Raw genomic sequence first — 25158 nt, forward strand, 5'->3', positions numbered from 1 at the left:
AAGGGTAGGAAAAACAGATTTATTCTTACAGACAGGTTTATGTGAGTGTGCTGCATTCTGGAAGAAAGGGACCTGGGGGTACTGGTGGATAGTAGCTGAAAAGGAGCCAGCAGTGTGCCCAGGTAGCCAAGAGAGCCAATGGCATCCTGGCCTGCATCAGGAGCAGTGTGGCCAGTAGGACAAGGGAGGTTATTCTGCCCCTGTACTCAGCACTGCTCAGGCCACACCTTGAGTGCTGTGTCCAGTTCTGGGCTCCTCAATTCAAGAGAGATGTTGAGGTGCTGGAAGGTGTCCAGAGAAGGGCAACAAGGGTGGTGAGGGGCCTGGAACACAAACCCTATGAAGAGAGGCTGAGGGAGCTGGGAGTGTTTAGCCTGGAGAAGAGGAGGCTCAGGGGGGACCTCATTGCTGCCTACAACTACCTGAAGGGAGGTTGTAGCCAGGTGGGGGTTGGTCTCTTCTCCCAGGCAACCAGCAACAGAACAAGGGGACACAGTCTCAAGTTGTGCCGGAGGAAGTCCAGGCTGGATGTTAGGAGGAAGTTGTTGGCAGAGAGAGTGATTGGCATTGGAATGGGCTGCCCAGGGAGGTGGTGGAGGCACCGTGCCTGGAGGTGTTCAGGAAAAGCCTGGATGGGACACTTAGTGCCATGGTCTGGTTGAGTGGCTAGGGCTGGGTGCTAGGTTGGACTGGATGATCTTGGAGGTCTCTTCCAACCTGGTTGATTCTATGATTCTGTGTCCCTAATAACTTTTGATCCTTTGGGATAACAGAAGGAAATTTATTTCTATCAGTAGTGTGAAAATGAGCATGGAGAAAGAGGGAGAAACTTGGGTGCACCGAGGGGAAAGCTCTCATCATGTTTTTGTGTCTCAATAAATTGCCAGGTGGTTTGTAGAAGACCTAAAACACCTTGGGTGCAGAAAAAGCTCCTCTTGGAAATTCTGCCCTCTTAGGCAAAGTCTTCAGATGAAGCACAGATCCTGAGGAAAAACTAGCTCTAGGAGGTAGCTTTTTTTTCCCTTTTTTTTTCTTTCTTAGAAGAGTATAACATGCAAACATAGCTGTGCTGCAGTGAAGAAAACCACTGTTCTAGCCCAATGAATTCCAGAAAATGTATGAAATATGTTAGTATGAAAATTAACTCTTTGGGAAGCTTTGCAAATGTTTGTAAAACTCCTTGTAAGAGTGGAACAGGAATGCCAAGACACACTGAAGTAGCAAAATCAATGTGCTGCTATCCTGTGCCACTGTGTTTACGTGGTGGAGGGGGCTGTGCTGCTCTTTCTTGGGTCCCAAGTAGTTCAGTAGGTCTTTGCATGTCTAAGAGTATTGTCACCAGTTGAAGCATATGATCATGATAAAAGCTCCAGGTCTTCCCTGCTGCTCTAGTGACAAGTCTTGTAGCATTAAGTGAATATCCATGGGGCAAGCTTTGGCATGAGTTAAACACTTCAGGCCTGCAGGATAGAAAACTGCAAGAGTATGGTTATCTGGTACAAGAAGAAGCTGGAGGGCTAGCTGAAGCAACACACAGAGATGTGTTGACTTGTAGAGAAAAAAAGTGGTGGATGGATTCACGTATTTGAAGATTCCTTCCAGCTGAATCAGTACTGTGGAAGCCAACATAGGTTTGTGAAAGCTGCTAACCAAGTGTAGCATTGTCCTGTGGAAAGGTAAGTACATGCTTTTGTTGGTGTGAGTTGAGTAGGAGGATGGAAGCCTGGCATGTCTGTGTTAGCAGAAGCCTATGGTTTACAAGTAGCAGAGCTGTATTCTTGCTGGCATTGTGTGTTCTAGTTGTAGGAGGATGTTTCAGTGCTCTGGGCGCAGCCAGCACAGTTGCATGTTTTCATGGTGTAAGCTTTTCTAGGATGTTACAGACAAATGTTTTCCCTTCAGTAGGGTATTCCCCTGCCATTCCTTGGTAAAGAATTTCATCATCCTGGGCCCACTTACAACAAAAAGCAAACCCCCAGGATCACAGGTAGCTTTAGATCAGCCAGATTGCTGTCTCTTCATTATAGGCTGCAGTTGCTAGTTAGTTGGTTTTCAGGTTGTCAGTTAACATTAATTTTATTCCATAGAACTACTTCTGAGCATGTTCTGAGCATGTTCTGCTTCTTCTGGTCTTAGGAAATGTTGGAAGAAGAGGCATGGGAAACATCCTCACTGGGGAGACAGCCAGCATCAGTACAGGGTGTTGCCCGTGCTGGAACATGCTTTCTCACGCAGGGAGGAAGCAGGACCTGGGACTGAGCAGGATGGGAAGGGAGGGATCATTACAGGGTTGTTAATGTAGCTGTGTAATTGCAAGGGCTTTGTGTTGGTTAGTTGGTTTGTTGAGTTTATTACCAGTTGTCAGTAACCAAAATGAACTGCCATGCAGAGGGTGTGCAGGAGGAAGGGCCAGAATGTGTCCAGGCTTAGAAGTGTTTGTCCTGCTGGGGATACGCAGGATGGTAGGTGAGTGACAGAGCACAGGGTGTGAAACAGCTGTGGATACAAAGGCATGTGTAATGTCCGAGATGCCTTCCAAAGCAAGAACTGCATCACCAATTACTATCTTTTGCTGATGTATTTGCACTTGCACTGAGGCTCTGTTTGATAAATTGCAGCAGTCATGGACTTTAGTTTTAGCAGCTTGGTCCCCAATGCTAGTACAGATCTGGGGTTTTGCAAATTGATGTCATATGGTAAAGACTTTTCTCCATCCAGCTGAATGCCCTTTCAGAAGCAATTTGGCTATTTTATTGGTAGAAATTCCTGCCTAAAACTCATCTCTGCAGTATCTGAGACTCTAGCAGTGCACTACATAATGCTTCCAGAAAAGCAAGTCACAGATGTGTATAAATATGGAGTGAAAACAGTATTTTTACTAGTAGTATGTATATAGAGAGAGGCTTTGAACTGTTAGAAGAGGCAACATCTAACAAATACTCTGTTTTGAGAGTAATGGGTTGAGGTTTGTCGTGGTCCCTATGGATTTTACACAGCTGTAGAAACAATAGCTTTTAGAAATGTTTTTTATGGCTCCTATTTTGAACTCGGCCTTTAGGAAGGGTAGAAGGATATGAAAAGGCCAGGCTTTCCAACAGAGAGTAAAACTAGCCATCTTCATCCTCTCACACCCATCAGCCATATCCATCTTCAAAGACAGAGCTGACCCAGTGCAGCGGCAAGACCGCTTTAGTTAACAGAGGAAGCCAAGCTGGGAAGAGGAAAAGGCCCAATTTAAACCTTGGCCTTAGTGTCTCCGATGCACTCTTAAAGTGGGACCGTTACTTAAGTCCATCTCTTGCTCCAGATGGTGCTCCAGAGTGGTCCTTCTTAAGGCCTGGGGTCTTTAAAGCATCAGCTGAAGTAGGGCTGACCCACAGGGAACTGGGGCAGGGCTGCAACTCCTTGTTCCTGTTAGCACTTGTACCGGGGCTTTGAGATTGACAGCAGGCTCCAGGTGATGCTGGCAGGAGGAGGATGGTGGTTGTTGCACAGTGGCAGGGAAGACTGTGCACAGAAAAAGGCTGGGCAGGAGAAGAGGGTACTACCCTCCCTGGCTAATTCTGCCTGTGACAGGCAGGAAAATGGGGATGGCTCAGGTGGATTTATAAATCTATGGATTTTGCAACCTATGGGCTTTATTCAAGCAAAAATTCTGACAACATTTAGTACTTGCACTTCATTTCCAGAAGCTCCCAATTTAGTAGTTTTAGTGTTATTCCTGTCATGTGTCCAGAAGAACTGATTTTATTCTAACTGGAACTTAAGTGGTAAAGTTCTATGATAATAAAAATCAGCAGCAAGTCTTCCAAGTAAGTAGCCTATGAGGTGCGTTTAAGTTTCTCTATTACAGGTATTGCATTTTTTTTGCAAGCTGAAAAAGCAGCAAGCAGCTATGGTCTCTAAGCAGTAAAAGCCAAGGTAAAAAGGCTTGGGTTCATTTCCAGTGAAAGCATGACTTCTATTCCCAGTGGTAATTGCCATGAAACTATAGCAACAGTTTTTAAGTGAAAAATTAAGATAATAAAATTACATAAGATTGTGTAGCAGCTGGAAACAATGAGCCAGGGCTGCTGCCTGACTGGGCAGCATTTCACAGATTACCATTTTTCTCTGACTTACTCTTCCAAAAATGTTGTAGCAAGATGTTTAGAATAAAGCTATTGTTAGGTCAGATGGGAACTTATCATTAATGCTTTATTTGATCTTATATATATATATGTTTATAATTTTTTTTCATCCCAGTAAGAGCTGGTTTTCTTCTTTCCTTTGTCATTTTATTCCAACAGCTCAAAGGCTCAGTTTAAAAGAAAACATGAAACAGTAAGAGGATTAAATCACTGAAATAAGTATATGTGTAACAAGGTGTGTATGGGGGACATGCAGCAATTCATGTGTACATATACATGTACATATAATTGCTGCATATCTATGTGCCTTTCTTTGTAAGTACATACATACACATTAAGTCTTCTTGCTGCAGTTTAGATGTAGTTGCTACATCTGAGGCTCCAGAATGGAGGATTAAAAGTTACTGCAGCTTGATTCATGTTCTGTCTCTCCTTGAGGCGCTCTGAAATCACATTTTGTTTGCACCTGGTTATGGATGGGAGTCCTTAGTGCCTTGCTTGATGTAAAAGTGCCTAAAATTGGATTTGCAAACAGTTTTCTAAACTCCATATTTACATTGAGTCAGTTCTTTAAGAGGATATAAGCACTAATGCACAAGGGGCATGGAAGCAACACAAATTCTTTGTCTATTATTTGGATGATCTAGGACCTGGCTCTAAAAGCATGTTAAAGAGACTGTGAGGCAAGCTACCCAAGAGGGTGTGTTTCCTTCTTGATGACAGCTGGGAAGACCTCCAATGGCAGCGACCAGCTTTTGCTCCCAGTTTAAATTCTTTTGTGCTCCTACAGCCAGTGGTGTGGAGAGGGCAATGGACTCATCTGTGGCTTAGGGTTTTATTTTCCCAGCTGGTACACGTGCTTAGCTGTCCATGGTAAATGACGTGCAATTCCAGTTTCCAAATCTTCAACATGCAGTTCTAGATCCTGAATCTTCCAAAGCACATAGCTGTCATCTGATTACAAGATGTATTAAAAGGTCCTTTGAAGCAGTGTAGTTAGTGTCAGTTTTACTAGAGTCATAAGGAATGCCTAAATTCCACTACAGTCTACAAGTCTAACATTTCACTTGGTGTATAGAATCATAGAATCAACCAGGTTGGAAGAGACCTCCAAGATCATCCAGTCCAACCTAGCTCCCAGCCCTAGCCACTCAACCAGACCATGGCACTAAGTGCCTCAGCCAGGCTTTGCTTCAACACCTCCAGGGACTGTGCCTCCACCACCTCCCTGGGCAGCCCATTCCACTGCCAATCACTCTCTCTGTGAAGAACTTCATCCTAACATCCAGCCTAGACTTTCCCCTGGCACAACTTGTGTACTTTGACTCAAGTCCCATTTGTTTTGCATTCGCTTTAACTGAAGTCCAATTATGAACCAGGAAAATGGTCTGTCCTCCTTTAAGTAAAATAAGAAAAAGGCTGAACAAATTAATGGTGTGTGGCTCTTAAAAATACTAGTTAATTTTTATTGGATACAGTAGTTGTACTCTTTAATTCAGCTTTGTCAGCTCTCTCACTGGAACTGTTTGCTTTACAGACAAGTGAGAGTTATGCACAGAGTCTTTACTGCTTTTTCTAAGCAGCTGCCAGAAGCATCTGAGAGGTGTAGTGGTTCGCAGCAGTGACCTGCCTTCCACATGCAGATGTGTGGTATTGCAGACAGCAGAGCAGACCTGTGAATGAGGGCATCTTTGGGACTCCAGCGTCATCCACTGAACATCCAAACGATGCCAGTAGCCTGGAGAATGTCTTGCATTAACCCTAATCATCATGCACGGCGTTAAAAGTAATACTTTAAATGATGACTCTGATGGACACCAGAGTGAGAGATAAAGTATTTGCCAGGATTTCTGTCCTGCTCTACCTCTGTAGAGTTACTTTTCTATATAGGTCTATTCTTCTGCCCGCAGCTCGTTGAGTGCCTGAACCATGAGGAAGAGCCAGGCTAGGGGCGGCTGAAGGACCTGGAGACCCTCTAACGCAGGTGCGCCCTTTCCGTGGAAGCGGTGCTGACCTTCCTGCCCCCGCCAGGAGACAGGCGGCTGCCCTCGTTCCTTTGCTTGCTGCGCACTCAGCTCTCACTCCAGCTGTAGTACAGCCCGAGGCTGGAAGGAGAGCGGCCGCGGAGCAGGGCACGGCCGCGCTGTTACCCGCGGGCAGCGGCGCAGCTCCCCCCCCGCCCCCCTGCTCACCCCGGGGCTCAGCCCCGCCCCGCCCGCGAGCCCGGCTCTCGCGCCGGCGGCCGCGCCCCGCTGCAGCTGCGGGACGCGCGGAGCGGCGCCGGCTCCTATTGGCTGTCGCGGAGCAGGACGCGCGTTCATTGGCCGGAGGCTGGCGCGGGCGGCTTTTCCTTCCGGGTTCCCGGGCGCCCCACCCGGCGTGTGTCGGGGCGCGGTGGCCGCTCCGCGCCGGCGGCAGGGCGGGGAGCGCAGCCGGCCCGGAAGTGACGGCAGAGCGGCGGGTGGTGACGCAGTTTTCCCGCGGTTTGGGCAGCGGGGAGGAGAGCGGCACCGGCGGCCCCTCACTGTTGCTGCCCGCGGCGGGCGCCGAACGGCGGTGCCTCTAGGGCCGCCCGTGCGCGGGCTGTTATGCCGCCCAAGGCCCCCCGCAGGACGGGCGCCGCCGCCGCCCGGAGCCAGCGCACTAGCCCTGACAGCGGCTCCGCGCCGCCGCCGCCCGCGGCTACACGGTAAGCGCCGCCCAGGCCGGGATCGTTCTGCGTGAGCGCACCGGGAGCCGTCGCGACAGGGAGGGCTGGTGGAGCGGTCGGGCGGCGGCGCGGCTGGCGGTGGCGTTCCTTGCTGCGCTGCCGTAGCTCTCTGCCGCGAACCTCCGTGTTGTGACTCGTCTCAGGCTCCTCTGCGAGCGGGGCGGTGTCACCCCGCGGCGTCCTCCGGCAGCCGGCGTTCTCCCGTAGCCGTGCTGCGCAGTGTAGCTGGTATGCTGCATGGATACCCCGCTGCTGACGCCTTTGGCTTTCCCTAGGCTCGAAATCGGTGACGCTGACTTCATTGCCCTCTGCGATGCTCTGAAAGCGTCGGATAGTGTGAGAGAGAAAGCGTGGAAGACGTATGAGAGCTTATCGGCTGTGGATGGAGCTCTGGTGAGTACCTGCTGCCTGTAACTCGGACCTCTGTTGAGTGGTGTCTGTCCCCTGCCCTGACTGAAGTATTCAGCGGACCGGAGGCCCAGTGTCTTGCAGCCGAAGCTTGTGCAGTATGACTGTATCTCAGGTGCTGTTAGAATGAAGTTGGATGTTATAGTCAAAGAATTGATTGGAAAAGACCTTTAAGATCATCAGGTTCAACCATTATCTACTCTGCCAAGTCTGGTGCCAAACCACGTCCCTTAGCGCCACATCCCCGCTTCTTTTATTCACGCCTCTGGAAACGGGCATCTGTTTATCTCCTTTTTCTGTTGGTATTTTCCAGACTCAGAAACTATTTGAGGTTGCTAATAAATGGCAGTAGAAACAATGCTATAGGATCAGCTAATTTTTTGAACCCCAAGTTATTGCAAGTGTGCCTGAGTCAGCTTTGTGTGGGTCATCTCGTTACGTGTTTCTGTGCCTTTCTTCCTACTGCATCCTTCTTTGTGAGGCTGCAGAAAGGGTCTGGAGAAGGCTGTTGCAGAGAGAAGGGTGTCTGTATGTTAAACTTTTTTCCTACTGCATGATGTTAAGCTGTATGTGCTTATCATTAGGTATTTCCGTTCAAAGTTAGTCACTGGGCATGTGTAAACAGATTAAAGTATTATGCCCATTCCTGACTTTCTCCCCTCCCTTCTCAGTCTGTTACTGCTGTCCCAACAAACTGGCTCCAAGAACATCTACAGTGGGATTGGATCGTGACCAAAGCTGTGGTATACAGAACAGGATTGCATTTAAAATACCGTGCTGGGGTGTGATTCCTGTCGTGTATGGCTTAGTGTCCATGTATTTGTTGCAACTTAAGCTTATTCTTCTGCAGCTTGAGGTGAGCTGCCATTGCTGGGCTGTCGCTGGTAACACCGTGTGTAGTGTTATGGCTATGGGCACACCAGCTCCTGATGCATTCAGGTTCTGCAGCTCCATACAGTAACAGCATGGAAGTGAGACTGCATAGCTGTTTCAGTAACAGATGCAATTTCTGGCTGTACATGTTCCCAGGGAACCTTGGCTTAAAAACATAATCGAGCTGCTCTGTATGAGCTGAAACAGTGGTGAGTTCTACTGAGTGGGAAAAAAACAAGGCAGGTTTGGGTATCATTCTGCAAAATTTCACTTGCTTATTCTCATTGATCACTGTACAGCAGTGGCCAGGTAAAACACAGAGTATTTGCAACCCCTCTTCTCAGCATCCGAAGACGACTTCCTTTACCTGCTCAGAAGAGAGCAGTGACCAGATCTGTGTAGGACATGTAGCTAACATGAACTGTTTTGCGCAGTTAAATGCAGTTAAGGCCTGTGCCAGGAGCCTTTCAGTGTGTGGGAGGAAGTCTGTGTTAGATCATGATTCACAGCAGTTTTTTCTTCATGCTTCTTAATGTATCAGCAAGGTGTCCAAGTGCAGAAGCTGGCGGGTATGTGCCTCCACAGGGGCCAGGAGGCACTGGAGTGGCTCCTTGTAGCTGACATCATTGCTGGCTTTGTCTAAGTGTGAAGTCAAGCAAACAAGCAGCCTGGTACCTCTCTTTCCAAGTCAAGTTGTCATCATGGGGAGTAGGGCTTTTCAGGGTGGCTCTGGTTCAAGTTGCAGGGACTGAGGAATTCCTGAGTCTTTATTTAAATGTCCATTCCATTCTCTCCTCTGGTAAAGGTAATGTGTTGGAGAGGCTGTCCCAGGGGTTGTCCTGCAAGTGGCAGCTACGTGTGTTTTAACTGACATGCTTCTGTACTGACTTGTTCTGAACTGAAAGAGAAATCTTCTTACGTAGCAGCTTTCTGTTCTCAGGAAAACAGGGATATAGCAGAACACCAGTTGAGACAAATACATACCAGAACACTTCTCTTTAACCCTGTAGTTGGTTTGACTTGAGGCTGAAGTGTTGTGGTAGGCTTATCCATGTCCTGCCTTGCCTAGGCATGTTTTTCTGCTTCACCAGAGAGGCAAGCACTGGAAATGGACACAAAAGGGCCTGGAGCCACTGAGTCTGGCCTGCCCAGGGCCCTATGGAGTAAGGTACACACACTTAGCTTGTGCCTGCCTGGTGCAAGGCCTGTGCTGTTCCCAAATTAGGGAAAAGTGAGCCTGTGGCTTTGCCTCATATGGTGTGGTTTGGCTAACTGCCATCCTGATTGGCATTCTGTGTCCAAAGGGCAATGAATCTCGGCCCACATTGGTAACAGGAGATGTGCAGGTGAACAACCTGCTTTTGCTTCCCTGCTTTTGCTTCCCTGCTCTGTGCCTGCTCTCTGCTGTGCCCAGCCCTGCTGCCATTGCACACTGCCTTATTGCTGCCTGCTAAACTCCACTGCCACCAGTTACCAGGAGCAGAGCCTGGATGCCTGCAGGCGATCAGCCTGTGTGGGCAGCTGACATGGTGCTGAGACTGCACACATCTGCCTCTGCACCTGAAGGTCCTGCCTAGAGTCCCTGGGCACATACACAGATGGTCCAGAAGCAGCCAGGAGACAAGGGCAGAGATTGGCTGCATCCTGTCCCTAGAGGCCGGCAAGGTTCAAGCCTCAATGTCCAACAAGACAGAGTCCCCTGAAGGCATTTGGGCACTGTCTGGACTGTGGCCAGCCCCCACGAGGGTTATAATAACAATCTGTGAGTAAATGCTCAGTGCCTCTTTGTAATTCTCTACTGCCTTCTGCCACAGAGCAGACAGAGCTTGAGCCCAGCTACTGGGCAAGTGGCATATTGACCACGGAACCTTCTCTTCCAGCTCAATTATTACTGTCTTATTACTGTCTACAACTACCTGAAGGGGCATTGTAGCCAGGTGGGGGTTGGCCTCTTCTCCCAGGTAACCAGCAATAAAACAAGGGGACAGTCTCAAGTTGTGCCAGGGTAGGTATAGGCTGGATGTTAGGAAGAAGTTCTTCACAGAGAGAGTGATTTCCCATTGGAATGGGCTGCCCAGGGAGGTGGTGGAGGCACCGTCCCTGGGGGTCTTCAAGAAAAGACTGGATGAGGCACTCGGTGCCATGGTCTAGTTGACTGGATAGGGCTGGGTGATGGGTTGGACTCGATGATCTTGGAGGTCTCTTCCAACCTGGTTGATTCTATGATTCTATGAATTCCTGTTTCTATATTTTGCTGGTTATTCCTAGATCTAGATATTATCCATAGAATGTTTCCATGACTGTGGAAGAACCAAAATATTATTCAAATGAGTGGTAGGGGGTGGCAGAGTTCTGAACAGCAACAGTAATGAACACTATTAATTTTGGAACATAGCATCTCACATCAATTAATTTCCCCTCTGCGACGTTTGGTCATCAGAGCACTGGTGGAAATAGAGGTAGCATCTAATGATCTCACTCTCAAGCCATTTACAGACCTTAAAGACTGGAAATCTTACTCTCCCTGGCACACTGGCCTTGTTCTTTGTGGCTGATCTCAGAATCACACCTGCCAAGCCTCTGAGGCTGTGAATGGACTTATAACACTAGCCAGAAAATGGCATGGCCCAAATGTAAGGCACTGTGATAACTGGTAGAGATTAGTAGTGCAGATGTGGGCTTGGACCTAGTCTAGACACTTGCTGTATCCTTGCTCAGTGACTATTTAGTGACTTAAAGTGGAAATGTCTTAGTACTCTTCTGTTTGGGTCACTTAGGGTGCATGTAATCATATGCAGAGAAGCTGTGCAAGCAAAGTATGTGCAGCTCAAAAGTGCAAAGCAATGATTTTTTTGGCATATGCATACAAAAGATTAATCAGATGTAGTGGCCTGTTGGTCTAAGCCTGCAGTTCAGTGAGACAACCTAGGAGTCTTTACTGTCCAGGCAGACATGAGTCAGGAGGACAAAAGTTGGTATCTGCTTCTCCCTAGAATGAATCCTCTGTGCCAACACTTGCTGAAGCCACTGACACCACCACAAGTGGCTAACTCACTGCTTTTTCTGCTTCAGGTTGTCACACCTTTCCACACTGATATTTTTGATTTTAAATATCTGAGTGCCTGATGATCCTGTTTGTTTCTGAAATGTTACCTTTCTTGCTTGGCATAGCTCTGCACTGTTGCTTTTCTTACAGCACTCAGTGTGCCTTATGTCTGCAGCAATTTGAGCTAATGATGTGCAGCTGCACCCTACCACAGCTGGGACACCAATTGCAAGAGTCACAGAGTCATTATCCTTACAGGATCATTAAGGTTGGGAAGGATCTCTGGGGTTGGTCTCTTCTCCCAGGCAACCAGCAACAGAACAAGGGGACACAGTCTGAAGCTGTGCCAGGGGAAGTCTAGGCTGGATGTTAGGAGGGAGTTGTTGGCAGAGAGAGTGATTGGCATTGGAATGGGCTGCCCAGGGAGGTGGTGGAGTCACCATCCCTGGAGGTGTTCAAGCAAAGCCTGGCTGAGGCACTTAGTGCCATGGTCTGGTTGAGTGGCTAGGGCTGGGTGCTAGGTTGGACTGGATGATCCTGGAGGTCTCTTCCAACCTGGTTAGTTCTATGATTCTATGAATTCTTGAAACAGCTGAACTGCTGTGAGAAGTGCTGGGTCAAGGGTTGGATTTGGATGATCTTTGAGGTCTCTTCCAACCAGATCTATTGGGTGAAGAGAAAGGTGATGGAGAGAGGCGAGTACATGATGTTTCTGGAGAATGAGTCTGTCCTGTAGTTGGAAGAACTAGAGCTGCAGAGAGAGGTTGTTCCAAACACTGTGACTGTCTGTTGAATATGGTGGCAAACCCCCTAACACTCATTCCAGAAGTATAGTGAATCAGTGCAGTTGCTGTATGGTGTGAATGTATCTGATGCATGGCCAGAAAGATGTTTTGGTTTTTAGTATTTTTTTATATCTACTGAGTATAGAAGTTTATTGTAGACAGGAAAGTCTATATATAAAGAAGAGATTTTGTATTCATGTCATGCAAAGACTTTGATTCTTTCTCTAATGTCTCTTGTTTACCAAAGCAAACTACCTATGCAAACAACATTTGATGTAGAGTTTGTAGTTTTTACTGTCTTCACTTCAAAACTTGTACACCCACAGTTACTGGCTTAATAATTGGCTCTGATGCTTGCTTCTCTTACTGTTTTTTTTACTGTCCTGAAATCTATACTACAAATTGATAGTGCCTGTAAACTCTAGATGGAGTGGAATTAGTGCTGTGCTTTGGTGAGCAGCATGGGATTGTTGGTGTAAGAAAGACCAGAAAAATCCAGGAAGCTGCACTAATACTGCTAGGAAAAAAGTTCAGGGTGTTAGATTCTGCTACTGTTTGTTAAGAAGAACAAAATGAGAATCTGAAGTAGAATTTTGGGTCATGTAAGGAGGAAAGAGAAAACAGAGTGTATTGGGAAGAGCCAATGTGAAGAACAGATGATGTGGTGACTAAATTGGAACCAAACTTCAGCATAGAAAATTCAAGTGGTTTGAGAAGTGTATAGAAATTGGAGTCTGCCAAGGACCTCAAGGCATAGGGTTGGATGTGCTTCAACCTCATCATCCCAACTTGCTGTATGTAATATGTGGTGTGTTTCATTTATGGTTTGCTGTTCATAACACTGCTTGGGAAATGTGGCCCACTGCTCCTGCTGCTGCTGCTGAGCTGTTTAGACTCATGAATTCCTCAGTAGTTGCTATCCTGTGTCTAACTCGCTGTTAAACTCTGATGATGGAAGGTTTGCACTCTGCATATCTTGTCCTTCCTAGTCTTAGCTTTCTTTGACCATGCATTTTTCTCCCAAGTATTGCAGTAATCTGTTTCTGCAGGGAACTGCTTGAGGAAAGCAGATTCAACTCAGTGGCATCCCTTCAAAACCCAGGTTTTGAGTATTTGCAGTATGACATCCCACATCCCATTTGTTTCAGATGCCCATCTGTATCCCATCGGATTCAGGTGCCCATCTGTATTTGCATGTTACTCATGTACATTTCTTTTGACATTCTTTTACACATCATTTAGAGTTTCTATTCCTGGATTACTTTTGTAGGCTGTCATCAAAACTGTTGTGAGCGTTGACGGAATAATAAACATCCCTAATTGTTAACTAGGACTGAGAATTTCTGTGATGCTCCTCTCCTTGTGGTTGGTTTATAGCACTGGAGAACCTCTTGAAGAGAATACTCCTCTTAGTGCCTTTAACACCTTCCAGCAACATCTCTAAAGGAGGAGCAAGAGTCTCATTTCACAGTAGCTCAGTTTGAGCATTTTAAGCATATGAGTCCTTCAGATTATGAGTTTGCCTCAATTTAGTGAAAACAATCTGCCAAAGTAGTGGTAGTAATACTGAGTCCAGAATGCAAAAGAAATGTCCTGAAAGAGTTTCAGAGATTTTCCTACCAAAAGCTGCATTTTGGGGGTTGAAGTCCTTGATGAGTTGAAATGAGATTGGTTGAAAGTATTTTATGGAATCTGTGTGATGGTTTGGGTGTTACCTGCCCCCCCCCTCCCCCCATAAGTAAAAAGCATCACCCAGACTAGACTCAGCCTCTGGGAACTGAATGAAGCTTTATACTTACAGCTTAGCACAATATACAGGCAGATATTTACAGTGGATACAGCTATAGACAGAAATAGAGAAGGGAAAAGGTAATACAGAAACACAACAGCCCTCCCAGAAACCTGAGTCCCCAGGAGGGGCTCCCAACTGCCCTTTCACCTTCTTCCCACTCCTCTACCTTACCCCAGGCTTTGCCTTGCGTTCAAGGTGAGTTTGGAGGTTCGGCCAGGGGGGTTAGGAAGCAGAAGGATTAGTCACACAGATGGCAGGTTAGAGAGAGAGAAGTGCAGCCCAGAGACAGAGAGAGGCTCTGTTACCTATATTTGTTTTCTTGTTCTTATACATCTCAGCAAGCCTATGAGAGCAGCAGCCATCACCACTGTTTCCTTTTCACAGCCTGACATCTAGTTCTTCTCACCAAAACATCCCAGCTAGGCTCAAACTAGCACAATTTGACTGACAGCCAAAGACAAACCTTGAGCCATTGTCCTGGCTGTATCAACAAAGATCTTCAGTCAGATACGGTGCTGTATCAACAAAGATCTTGAGTCTGAGTGTGGTCAAAAACCCTCAGATATTAATTTCTGGCTGTGAATTTGTCTCGTGTCCATTCCCATGCCCTCAAGTCCATCTGGGGTGAGTCATGTAGCTTTGGCTGTAAACAAACTGTTAATTCGTGTCATAGGATTGGTTCCCCTGCAGTTATGATACTGGCAAAGCAGTTGAGTGGAGTGATGCTACTGTGTGTGTGTTCTGCAGTCAGCTCTAACTCATTTTGTAGAAGTCAAGTTGAATAATGGCTGCGAACTTTGGGAGGGGAGGAGTGCTTGGGAGTCTGACTTGCCAAGGGGACCTCTCCTTATCTCTTCTTCCCTCTTCTTCCCACATGGTGTTTATATTTTATATATTACAATCACTAAAATCTTCCTGTTTGGGCAGATAGTCTTGTTTTCTGAGGAAGCTGCAGTTTACTTGTGCCTTTGTGTGTTTTAACCAGCAATGCCTGATGGTAGAGCTCTAGTACAGTGTTCTTTCACATTTTCCTCTCCTCTCTCATGCAGCTGGTGTTAAGAGGTGGGCATGGGCGTGTTCAGATGCTGCTTACATTTCCTTAGTTACTATAAAAGACAAAGGAGTTGATTTATCTTTAGTCCCATGTAAATTTTTTTGTTAGGGCAGAAGTCATGCAGCATCTGTCTGGTTGAAAGAAGGTACCCAAAGCATCCTCTAGCAGCAGCAGCAGTGTATGTGGGAATAGTCCTGTTTAATGTTAGAGTTTGACTCACCATAATGGTTTGAATCTAGTGGAATGACAAGCTGCTGTCTAGTCTAATGGTAGAAATAAAGAAGCTACTAACCCAATCGTACTGGCTAAGGAGTTTAAAGATTGTTCTTGCAAAATCAGACCTCACTCCTGCCAAATAAACCATTGCTATAGCTGTCAGGCACTCATCCTCCCAGAGCAGGGCTAAGTTGCCTAGGAGAGCTAGGCTTATCACAGTATCATCAGGGTTGGAAGAGACCTCACAGATCATCAAGTCCAACCCTTTACCACAGAGCTCAAGGCCAGACCATGGCACCAAGTGCCACGTCCAATCCTGCCTTGAACAGCTCCAGGGACGGCGACTCCACCACCTCCCCGGGCAGCCTATTTGGATAGGCATCAAACTAGGAACAACTGCACCACTTCCTAGCACTCAGTCCCATCCTGCAGGGTGTATTTACAGAACAATGTTATGGTCTGAGTTTGCAGGAGCAAAGTGAAGGAGCGAAGAGAACTTCATTGTTTAGCTAGGGCAGCTGATCTCAGCAGCAGTGGTGTCTTCTAGGTGAGTCACCAGCTAGCCTCAGCCTTCAAATGATTTTCACAGTGCACAGAGACATCAATACAGGAAAACAGATCCTCATCCACCAGGACATTGCTCTGTTCCTATGAGCCTGGTAGCTTCTAATACCTCTCAGCAAAGGATTATTGAGAGTGACTGGGAAGGTGGGAGTGCATCTTGTAGCAAAGCCTTTCTTTTGTGCAAAACCCACTTGGAAGTAATTGTTTGGCCATTTCTAACCTAGTTTGAACAAAATAATGCTTTCCATGTATTACCTGTTGTGTTTTTTTTCATAATAACAATAAAAACCATTTTCTTGTTTTTCTAAAAGGCTTACAACAAAAAGAGAAAAGAAACATGGGGAGTCTGCATCTTCATTGCAGCAGTTGATCTAGATGAAATGACATTTACTTTCACAGAGCTTCTGAAAAGTGTAAGCGTAAGGTGAGTGAATTTAAGTGTCTGACTTCAGATTTTAACCATTAACTAGTTTTAATAAAGATACTAAAGCCATTTGCATTTAATAAAGCATTTGGAATCTTTGTGCCTATCAGGCTAGTTGATTTTAATGGGAAGATTTCTTAGGGGAGTTCTGAATATTTTGGTAAACTGAGAGTTGAGGGAGTGGTGACACTTGTTTGACTCGGGTGTAATTGGCATTGCTTGTATCACATAGCTGATTCTTGGTCTTGCTCAACCTAAAGTCTTAATCAGTTCACCTTGATTTTTCCTGTCCTTCCCTGCATCAGGATTTTCTGTGAAAGCTTTTTTTTCAAACTCTAAGTTTAGGCTAAATCAAGAAGAGGGAGAAAAAGGTTACTTTTCAAACAGCTGTCCAGCATGCTGCTCTTTGTCAAATATATTAATGCCAGTCTAGATACTGTATTTCTGTACATGCTTTTTGCTAAGGGATTGGAATGGGCTGCCCAGGGAGGTGGTGGAGGCACCGTCCCTGGGGGTCTTCAAGAAAAGACTGGATGAGGCACTTAGTGCCATGGTCTGGTTGATTGGATAAGGCTGGGTGCTAGGTTGGACTGGATGATCTTGGAGGTCTCTTCCAACCTGGTTGATTCTATGATTCTATGATTGTTGCTGTTACAATGCAGGAATTAAGATAATAGGGAAATCTTAACTTTTAAAGTAATAGCAGCAATAGGTGTACTTTGGCACTGATGTTTTTTTCCCTTGGACAAATCTCTCTGCCTGTTAATTGTCATGTCTTGAAAGCATGTGCTGTAGCGGAGGCTTTCAATGCTCTAGGGCAGGAGGGAGAGGCATAACACTGAGTATGTTGTGGTGGTAGTCCTAGATTTGGGCCAGAATAGCCTTTTCCTGGAGGTAATCTGCTATGAGTGCTTCTCCATGCCTCTTCTACTTGCAGCAGCGTGGCTGACATGTAAGTGTGTTTGTGCAGTGCTGTTTAGCTGTTCCACACGAGTACTGGCCAGCTTGTGCTGGGAGCTGAAAGAGACTTTTTCCTTAGGCTTTCACACAGTAAGCCCTTACTCTGCTGATCTTTGAGTTTAGCGATACCCAATGGCTTGGTAGCCTCAGGCTTTTTGTCAGCTCTAAGGACAGACTGGCAGAGATTTCTGCTAGTCAAACTTTAGAGCCACGCAGGAAGATTTTGTTGTTGCTCTCTCTCTCTGCTCTCTCTCTCTGCTCTCTCTCTCTGCTCTCCTGCAAGACTTGAAATTCATGTAATTTAGTGAATTTCACGGAATGCTAGAGGTTGAAAAGGACCTCCAGAGATGATCACATCCAACCTCCCTGCCCAAGGCAGGATCACCTAGGGTAGTCTGCACAGGAATGCAACCAGGTGGGTTTTGAAAGTCTCCAGAGAAGGGGACTCCACAACTCCCCTGAGGAGCCTGTTCCAGTGCTCTGTCATCCTCTCTGTAAAGAAGTTTCTCCTCATGCTGAGGTGAAACCTTCTGTGTTCATGTTTACAGCCACTGTTCCTTGTCTTATTACCACACACCAGAGAGAAGAGGTTGGCCTCACCCACTCGACACCCACCCCTCAGATCTTTCTAGACATTGATCAGATTCCCTCTCAGTTTTCATCCCTAGGTCTTTGCTTAGCATGGATGGAGCTAAGCTCCATCTTCTTAGCGTACTGAGGACATTTCTACAGTAGAAATTTTAGGTGGAACAGAAGTTGTGATGCCTGGTTTGGGGTATTTGTAGTTTTACTGGCAAACATTGAAGACAGATGTGGGTTTGGTTAGCAAATATCTCCAAGGATAACACCTGTAACAGAGCTCATGTTTTGAGATGTGTCTGCTCCCTGGGTGCACATTACTCCTACATCTGGAAAGTGTAAAGGTGGTGCTTGAGGTAAACAAGTAGTGCTTCCTAGTGCCAAGTCCTCAGTCAGTGCTAGTCAGAGTAAGAATATGCTTGGAGCCCAGTGAAGGCAGGCAGTGGGTTTTGATGGAGTTGGACTATTTCAAGAGCTGTTTCAAAATCCTCATTCTCAGAGTTCTGATAATCTGTGATCCTTTCCCTTTTTTCTTTCAGTGTGTGCACATTTTTTCAGTTTCTGAAAGAGGTGGATGTTAACATGGACACTGTAAGCACTAAAGTTGATAGCACTGTATCAAGACTGAAGAAGAAATATGATGTATTACTTGCACTATACCACAAGTTTGAAAGGTAACATAATGGTTTTCAGTTTGAAAAGAGGAGTTCTTCCTGACTGTCAACATCTGAGTACTTGGGCTTTTTTGAGCTGTGTATTGGAAGAGCTCATTTAAACTCCATGTGCTAATATTGGCAGAGCAGTGAAAATGAGCTGCCTCTTAGGTGTTCCTCAGGAACTGCTACAATGCTTTGTTAAACAGTTGTGTTGTTGCAGTACAAATGATAGCACAGCAAGTTCTTGCTAGTCCCTCTGTTAAGCTTTCTGCAGATCTAGAGAAGATTGCTTTACAACCTAGCACTGTGTCTGGGGTGTTGTTATTGGGTTTATTTAATTTAATGGACTGTTCCTTTTTACCTGCCAGAATCCTGATTTGAAAGACCTTTCTATTTCCTCTCCTGTTCCTGAGTAAACTTGAAATGACATGTGCCTGGAATGATCAGGGAGCACCATTATCCTACAAGACTTGCACTGACTCTGCACAAATAGTGAAGGTGTTAAAATGCCCTTTCACAGAGTGTTCTGTGCAGTCATGGCACATTTAGTTTATTGTACAGGCTACTGAGTTACAGCGTGCATACAAATCTTGCCTTTCTGCAAGGAAACAGTCATAGATTTTATTATACCAAATGAGCATTGTTTTGCTGCTTGAGCCTTGGCATAAGCATGCAAACAGCTGCATTATTTCAGCTCGGGCAGGGCTGCAGTGGGCCTGTTTGTCTGTTCTCTAAGAGCCAACATTTCTTAAAGTAAGTTGTGAACTGGTGTGTTCTTGTGCTACATTGACATCAAAGGTGCTGCATAATTTGCTTTCAGGAAACTGTTTAAAAATAAGCATTCATTTTTATTTTCTAGGACCTGTGGCCTTATTTATCTGGAACAACCTAGTAGTGAGTAAGTCTGACTTCCCAAAATTATGTTGCTTGAGATCATATGTAAGACATACCAGCATATTATCTTTTAACCCACTAAGATTAAACTAAGTCATATATGTCATATGTTTAAGTTGCATTTAGTGGGGACTTTAAATTTCAGTGAGCTGTTGGAAGCTACAGAAGTGATGTATGTTTAATCACTTGGCCATGGAGGATCCCCACGCAATGGTTGGTGCCTTGGCATGGTGGAAACAAATTTGGAGAGTAGAATTCCTAATAACAGCAACAGATGAGTGGATGGAAAGATGCCTTAGCAACTCCCAAATGAGCTTGACTTGATGCTGTGATTGGAGAATAGGACATTAGTCAAAAGCACAAGAGAGAGCAGCTTGTATGACAGTTAAGTGAGCTATCTACCTTCAGTTTCTCCTCCAAGGGTGAAACAGTTACTTCCTGATTCTCAGATGGCTTTGCAGAGACTTAGTTTTCTTGAAATGTGTGTTCATGATGAGATAGAGAATAGAATGAGATGATTAATAACAATTTGGGAAGTGCTGCATGTTGTCTTAAGTTGTTCCATAGATTGAAGCATATTGGAGATGTGTTGTTGGAAAGCTGCAACTTTGAGAGGGACCTGGAGGTACTGTTGGCTGAATGTGAGCCAGCATGGGGCCCAGAAAGCCAATGGCTGGAGTAGAACCTGTGGCAAGCAGGAACAGGGAGGTGGTCGTGCCCCTGCCTCAGCACTGGTGAGGCCACACTGTGAATAGTGTGTTCAGCTTTGGCTCCCTCACTGTCAAAAGGATATTGAGGTGCTGGAGCATGTCTGGAGAAGGGCAGCGAGGCTGTCATCAAACACTGGCATGGGCTGCTCAGGGCAGTGGTGAAGTTGCCATCCCTAGAGGAATTCAAGCAGTGTGTGGACCTGGTGCTTAGGGACATGGCTTAGTGTTGAGTCTTCAGTACTGGGTCAGAGGTTGGACTGGGTGATCTTTGAGGTCTCTTCCAACCAGATATATTCTGTGATTCTATGCTTTCAGAAGCTGTGGTTTCAATTCTTACAGAGCTCTTAATGCAGAGTCTTTATTTTTCTGTCTCTACAGGATTTCTACTGAACTCAGTTCTATATTCCTAAAAAATTGCTGGATTACTTTTTTGCTGGCAAAAGGTGAGTTTTGCTTAAAAGGCAGTTATTTTTAGGTCATGTTGTTGAAATTATGGATTTCTTTTGTGTGTCCAGTCCAAGACTAACATCCTTATTACAAGCATGCAAGGTATAGACCCAGAATGTTTTGATTGTCTGGCTTTTTGTAGCTACTCAGCCACAATTATTTTAATGCAATTTGGTTATTTTATTCCTTGTTACTACATATGTATAGAACCCAGATTTTTATTCATTAGTACAGTCAATACATAATGTATAGAATTCATAGAATCATAGAATCAACCAGGCTGGAAGAGACCTCCAAGATCATCCAGTCCAACCTAGCACCCAGCCCTAGCCACTCAACCAGACCATGGCGCTAAGTGCCATTATCTATATCTAAGCTTTGTAAGGTTTTTTTAACTTTAAAAGTTGGTATTCTATCTATTCTGAGGTGCCTTTGTAGTCTGCCAGCATTTTAGTAATGGATAATTAACCAAAACACTGGCAGGGTTGGGGTTTTTTTAATAGGCCTGTGTATGTAAATAAATAAAATGCATTTAATAAAAGGTAGTATTGTAAAATAGTAAGACCCCAAAATTGACTTTTGAATGCTATGATCCTTCCTTACAAAGGCAGGAGGTCTAGTTAAAGCTGAGTGATGAAGCAGTGGTAGCAGCCCATGCAGTCCTCTCTTGCTGTGCTGCTCCTACAAGAATGGAATGAATAATTGATCATATTTGCTGCTTACTGCAAGTCAGTGTTATCAGCAAAGTATGTACAACTCTGCCACTGAAATCAGGCTGGGCATGGTGGAATGTTTTCACCAGAGTTCTCCTGGCATAATCATAGAGCAAAACTCCTGAAGTTTCTCTAGCCTTCATTTTCACTGAGAGTAAGGGAGGCTAAAGTTTGCCATCCAGCAGCTGAAGAACATGGTCATCCTGCGTGATGCTTTTTGAGTTCCAATTTTAACATTTTATTAAATGAACTTCCAAATCTTAACTTTTTTTTTTTTCAGAACTAGTTCTAAAATTCCATCAAACATCTGACAAAGATTTTTCTTTTCTGCCTTTTTAACCATTTGCAGGTAAAGTGTTGCAAATGGAAGATGACCTGGTGATTTCTTTCCAGTTGTTGCTGTGCGTCTTAGAATATTTTATCAAGCTGTCGCCTCCTGCTATGCTCAAGGAACCATACAGTAAGGTTTTCAGGTTTCTGTTTTAAAAAGTAGACAGTAAATTGGCTAAGCTCCTATTGGAATCTTGCTAACATTAATAATTGACATAAGAAAGCTTCCTGACTTTATTAAAATAGATACTTTGGTGTTTTAGTTCAATTTAGATGTTGGTGAACTTGAGTTACCTGAGTAAGATAGCAGTGTCTCTCTCTTTTTAATTCTCCCACCTCTGCCTGATCTTTATTTGATCTGGTAATTTTTTTGTTTCAGGTGAGAAGAAATAAACTTGCTTTTAGTCTAATGCCAATACAAGTAAAAGGTGGGGAAGGTTGTGCTTGTGACAAGCAGATCCCCGCATCCCTTCTCTAGTATTTTGGGTTTGAATTTGTTATTTGTAGCAGGACAGGCACATAGTACTGATGATTTCAAAAGTTATAAAGCAGATCTTTTTCAAAGGATACTAAATTGAAATTACCTGGGTTTGAACTGTCCCATGCTGATGTATTCTTAGTGAAACTGTGACCTCCTACTAGCTCATTCCTAGAAACATTTTGGGTTTGTGCGTTGTATCGCGAAAAGCAGCACTGCCACATCAGACTGAATTGCAAAGAGGGCTATCACTGTCAAGAGTAAGGCATTAAGGTTTCTAACTTGAAGCTGTGTAGTAAGTGCAGGTACTGTGTAAACTGTCAACCAGAGCTCCATTCTTGTAGCAGATAATGTGAGGTGTTGTCCAGATCCTCGTGACCAAGAGGCTTCACGTAGTACTGAGTGACGTCAGGCTCTGTGATCTGACTCAAGGCAAGGGGGTTAAGATGCAAGCACCCAAGCAGTGGAGTTTGTGGGATCTTCTCAAAACAGTTATCAAACAGAACTGAAGTTACAGAGGAGATCACCATACTCATTAGAGTGTCAGCTTAACAATATCAATGTGTGAGATTAATATAATGCACATATTTCAAGCTGACAGTGTCATCGAATTGTGGATTGGTTTGAGTTGGAAGGGATCTCTAAAGGTCATCTGGTCCAACCTCTCTGCAGTGACCAGGGACATCCTCCACTAGATCTGGTTGCTTAGAGCCTTGTAGAGCCTGACCTGGAATATCTCCAAGGATTGGGCTTCAGCTACTTCCCTGGGCAACATGTTTGAGTGTTCCACCACTTGCATAGTAAAGACATTGTTCCTAACACTTGAACTAAATCTGCTCTTCTCTAGTTGAAAACCATTGCTCCTCTCCTATCACTGCAAGTCTTCAGAAACACTTCTTCCCACCTCCTCTCACTGCAGCCCTTTGTAAACAGTCCCTTTCCAGCCTCCACGTAGGCCCCCTTCAGGTACTGGAAGGTGTTAATCACATCTCCCTGAAGCCTCCTTTAGGCTGAACAACCCCAACTTCCTGAGCCTGCCCTTGTAGGAGAGATGTTCATCTTCCTGACCCTCCTCTGGACCTCCTTCATCAGGTCCATGTCCTGCCTGTAGTGAGGGTTCCAGAGCTGCCTGTGGTAGTCACTAAATTAAGGATTTTTTATACCTTCTTCAAGGTGAACTGGTTGGTTCCTACTTGTTTGCCTGTGGGTGTTTGGAGAAAGGAGGAATTCCCTGTAGAACCATATCCTAGGTTCACTCATCAGTCCTGCATTGACTCTTTTAAGCTCTGGGTGTATCAAGTGAAGTTATTCTTTCAGTTGCTTGGTTTTCACTTAGGTAAAAGTGGAAAAAATAGTTACTCCTCTGTGGAAAGATAAAGCCTTCCTAGCTTTGCAAAAGAGATGCTTGTTCAAAGCTACTTCCAGAAAATGATGTTACATTCTGTGTGTTTCAATAGCAAAATGTCCAAACATTGATGCAGCAGTTTTTAAGTAGTTGGTTTTCTGTAATGATGTGAGTTGTTTGTTTTTTTTCAATCCAGCTGAGCACAACAGAAAGGGAACTATTTAAGAAGAGGACCTGAAATGTAAATTTAGATATCATTAAGTTTAAGAAGTCTTTAACCCTTGGGGTGGTTGTGTCTTTGCAGAGTCTGCTGTGACTGCAGTGGCTGTTAATGGCTCAGCTCGCACTCCAAGAAGAGGTCAGAACAGGAGTACACGTGCTTCAAAGCAAGTTGATACTGATACAAAAGTTATTGAAGTCCTTTGTAAAGAGCATGATTGTAATTTAGATGAGGTAATGCCTGTGTTTGAACATTCCATCGTTTCCCTAGTAGGCAGTTAAAAACAAGCAAACCAAGCAAACCCCCAAAACACAGAAACCCTCCCTCATAGCAGAACCCAAGCCCTTTTATGGTCCAGTGCTCCACCATCCTTATGGTAAAGAACTTGTTCCTAACACCCAGTCTAAATCTGCTCTTCTCAGGCTTGAACCTATCACCTCTCATCCTGTCACTGCAGGCCATTGTAAAGAGCTTCTCTCGATCCTTCCTGTAGGCAGGCCCCCTTCAGGTACTGGAAGGCTGCTATTAGGTCCCCTGAAGCCTCCTCCTCTCCAAACTGAACAGCCCCAGCTCCCCCAGCCTGTGCTCATAGCAGAGGTCCTCCAACCATCTGATCGTTTTCATGGCCCTCCTCTGGACCAGCTCCATCAGGTCCATGACTTTCCTAGGACATAACTGAACTGTGAGGAACTGAGTACAAAGTTATGTGCTGATCACAGCATGTTGCAGATGGACACAAGGCTGTTCTGTTGGGGTTTCACAGCTCCATCCCACAACGAGAAAATGTCCTCAACGAGCACATTGCTTCTGTGTGTAATCTTGGGACCCCATTCCCCTTTTCTTTCACTGATGAGTCTTTGTGGGTAAAAAGGAGTGATTTCCAGTTGGATATCCAAGCAGATGATTGAAGTGGAAATGCAGGAGGGCTGGAAAGGTTGCATTTTTTCCCTCAGTTTAGTGATTTAATGTTCCAGCAGTGGGTTCCATGCTTCTTGCTCACATATTGCTGCATGATACATAGGCAGTTTCATTTTTGCTCTAGTGAAAACAAAACACAGTGCACTAGAGAGATGTGTTGTTTAGATTCTTGTTGAAGCTTGGAAAGCAGTGCATGCCTCTGTACATTGCTGATGCTATTTGTTTCTTTTGTAGGTCAAAAATGTGTATTTCACAAGCTTTATTCCTTTCTTGAATTCCATTGGTGTTGCAGCTTCAAGTGGACTACCAGAGGTAATTTAAGACAATTCAACAACAGTGCTTTATTTCACACAAATCACTTGGGATTTTCTTTAGCACAAGTTCTTCTAAGGTGACCTTGCAAGGTGCATTCTTTTTCTGGAATGTGGCTTAGCAGGCATTCCAGTGTTCCTGAGGCATATTTAGCTTTTACATTTGTGTTTAATAAATTAACTTCCTGAGACTTAACCAGTGCTTTTGCTCAAAGCAAAGTATGGCATATCATAGAATCAACCAGGCTGGAAGAGACCTCCAACCTAGCACCCAGCCCTATCTAATCAACTAGATCATGGCACTAAATGCCCCATCCAGTCTTTTCTTAAGCACCTCCAGGCACGGTGCCTCCACCACCTCCCTGGGTAGCCCATTCCAATGCCAATCACTCTCTCTGCCAACAACTTCCTCCTAGCATTCAGCCTAGACCTCCCCTGGCACAACTTGAGACTGTGTCCCCTTGTTCTGTTGCTGGCTGCCTGGCAGAAGAGACCAACCCCACCTGGCTACAGCCTCTGTTCAGGTAGTTGTAGACACCACTGAGGTCCCTCCTGAGTCTCCTCTTCTGCAGGCTGCACACCCCCAGCTCCCTCA

At 45.2% G+C, this 25158-nt stretch overlaps 1 protein-coding gene across 1 annotated transcript in view; it reads left to right on the forward strand.

Moving 5' to 3' along the window:
• The first annotated feature begins 6600 nt into the window (after nt 1-6600).
• The window catches only part of RB1 (RB transcriptional corepressor 1), a 75941-nt gene continuing 57383 nt past the window's right edge, over nt 6601-25158 (forward strand). The window contains exons 1-9 of the mRNA XM_064175633.1: nt 6601-6819; nt 7116-7233; nt 15890-16002; nt 18081-18215; nt 19057-19095; nt 20180-20244; nt 21311-21421; nt 23419-23567; nt 24487-24564. Coding sequence (XP_064031703.1) covers nt 6719-6819; nt 7116-7233; nt 15890-16002; nt 18081-18215; nt 19057-19095; nt 20180-20244; nt 21311-21421; nt 23419-23567; nt 24487-24564 — 909 coding nt within the window. The 5' untranslated portion in view covers nt 6601-6718. The remainder of the gene's footprint in view (nt 6820-7115; nt 7234-15889; nt 16003-18080; nt 18216-19056; nt 19096-20179; nt 20245-21310; nt 21422-23418; nt 23568-24486; nt 24565-25158) is intronic.

The sequence above is a fragment of the Pogoniulus pusillus genome, chromosome 3, assembly GCF_015220805.1.
Source record: "Pogoniulus pusillus isolate bPogPus1 chromosome 3, bPogPus1.pri, whole genome shotgun sequence".
Classification (NCBI taxonomy): Eukaryota; Metazoa; Chordata; class Aves; order Piciformes; family Lybiidae; genus Pogoniulus; species Pogoniulus pusillus.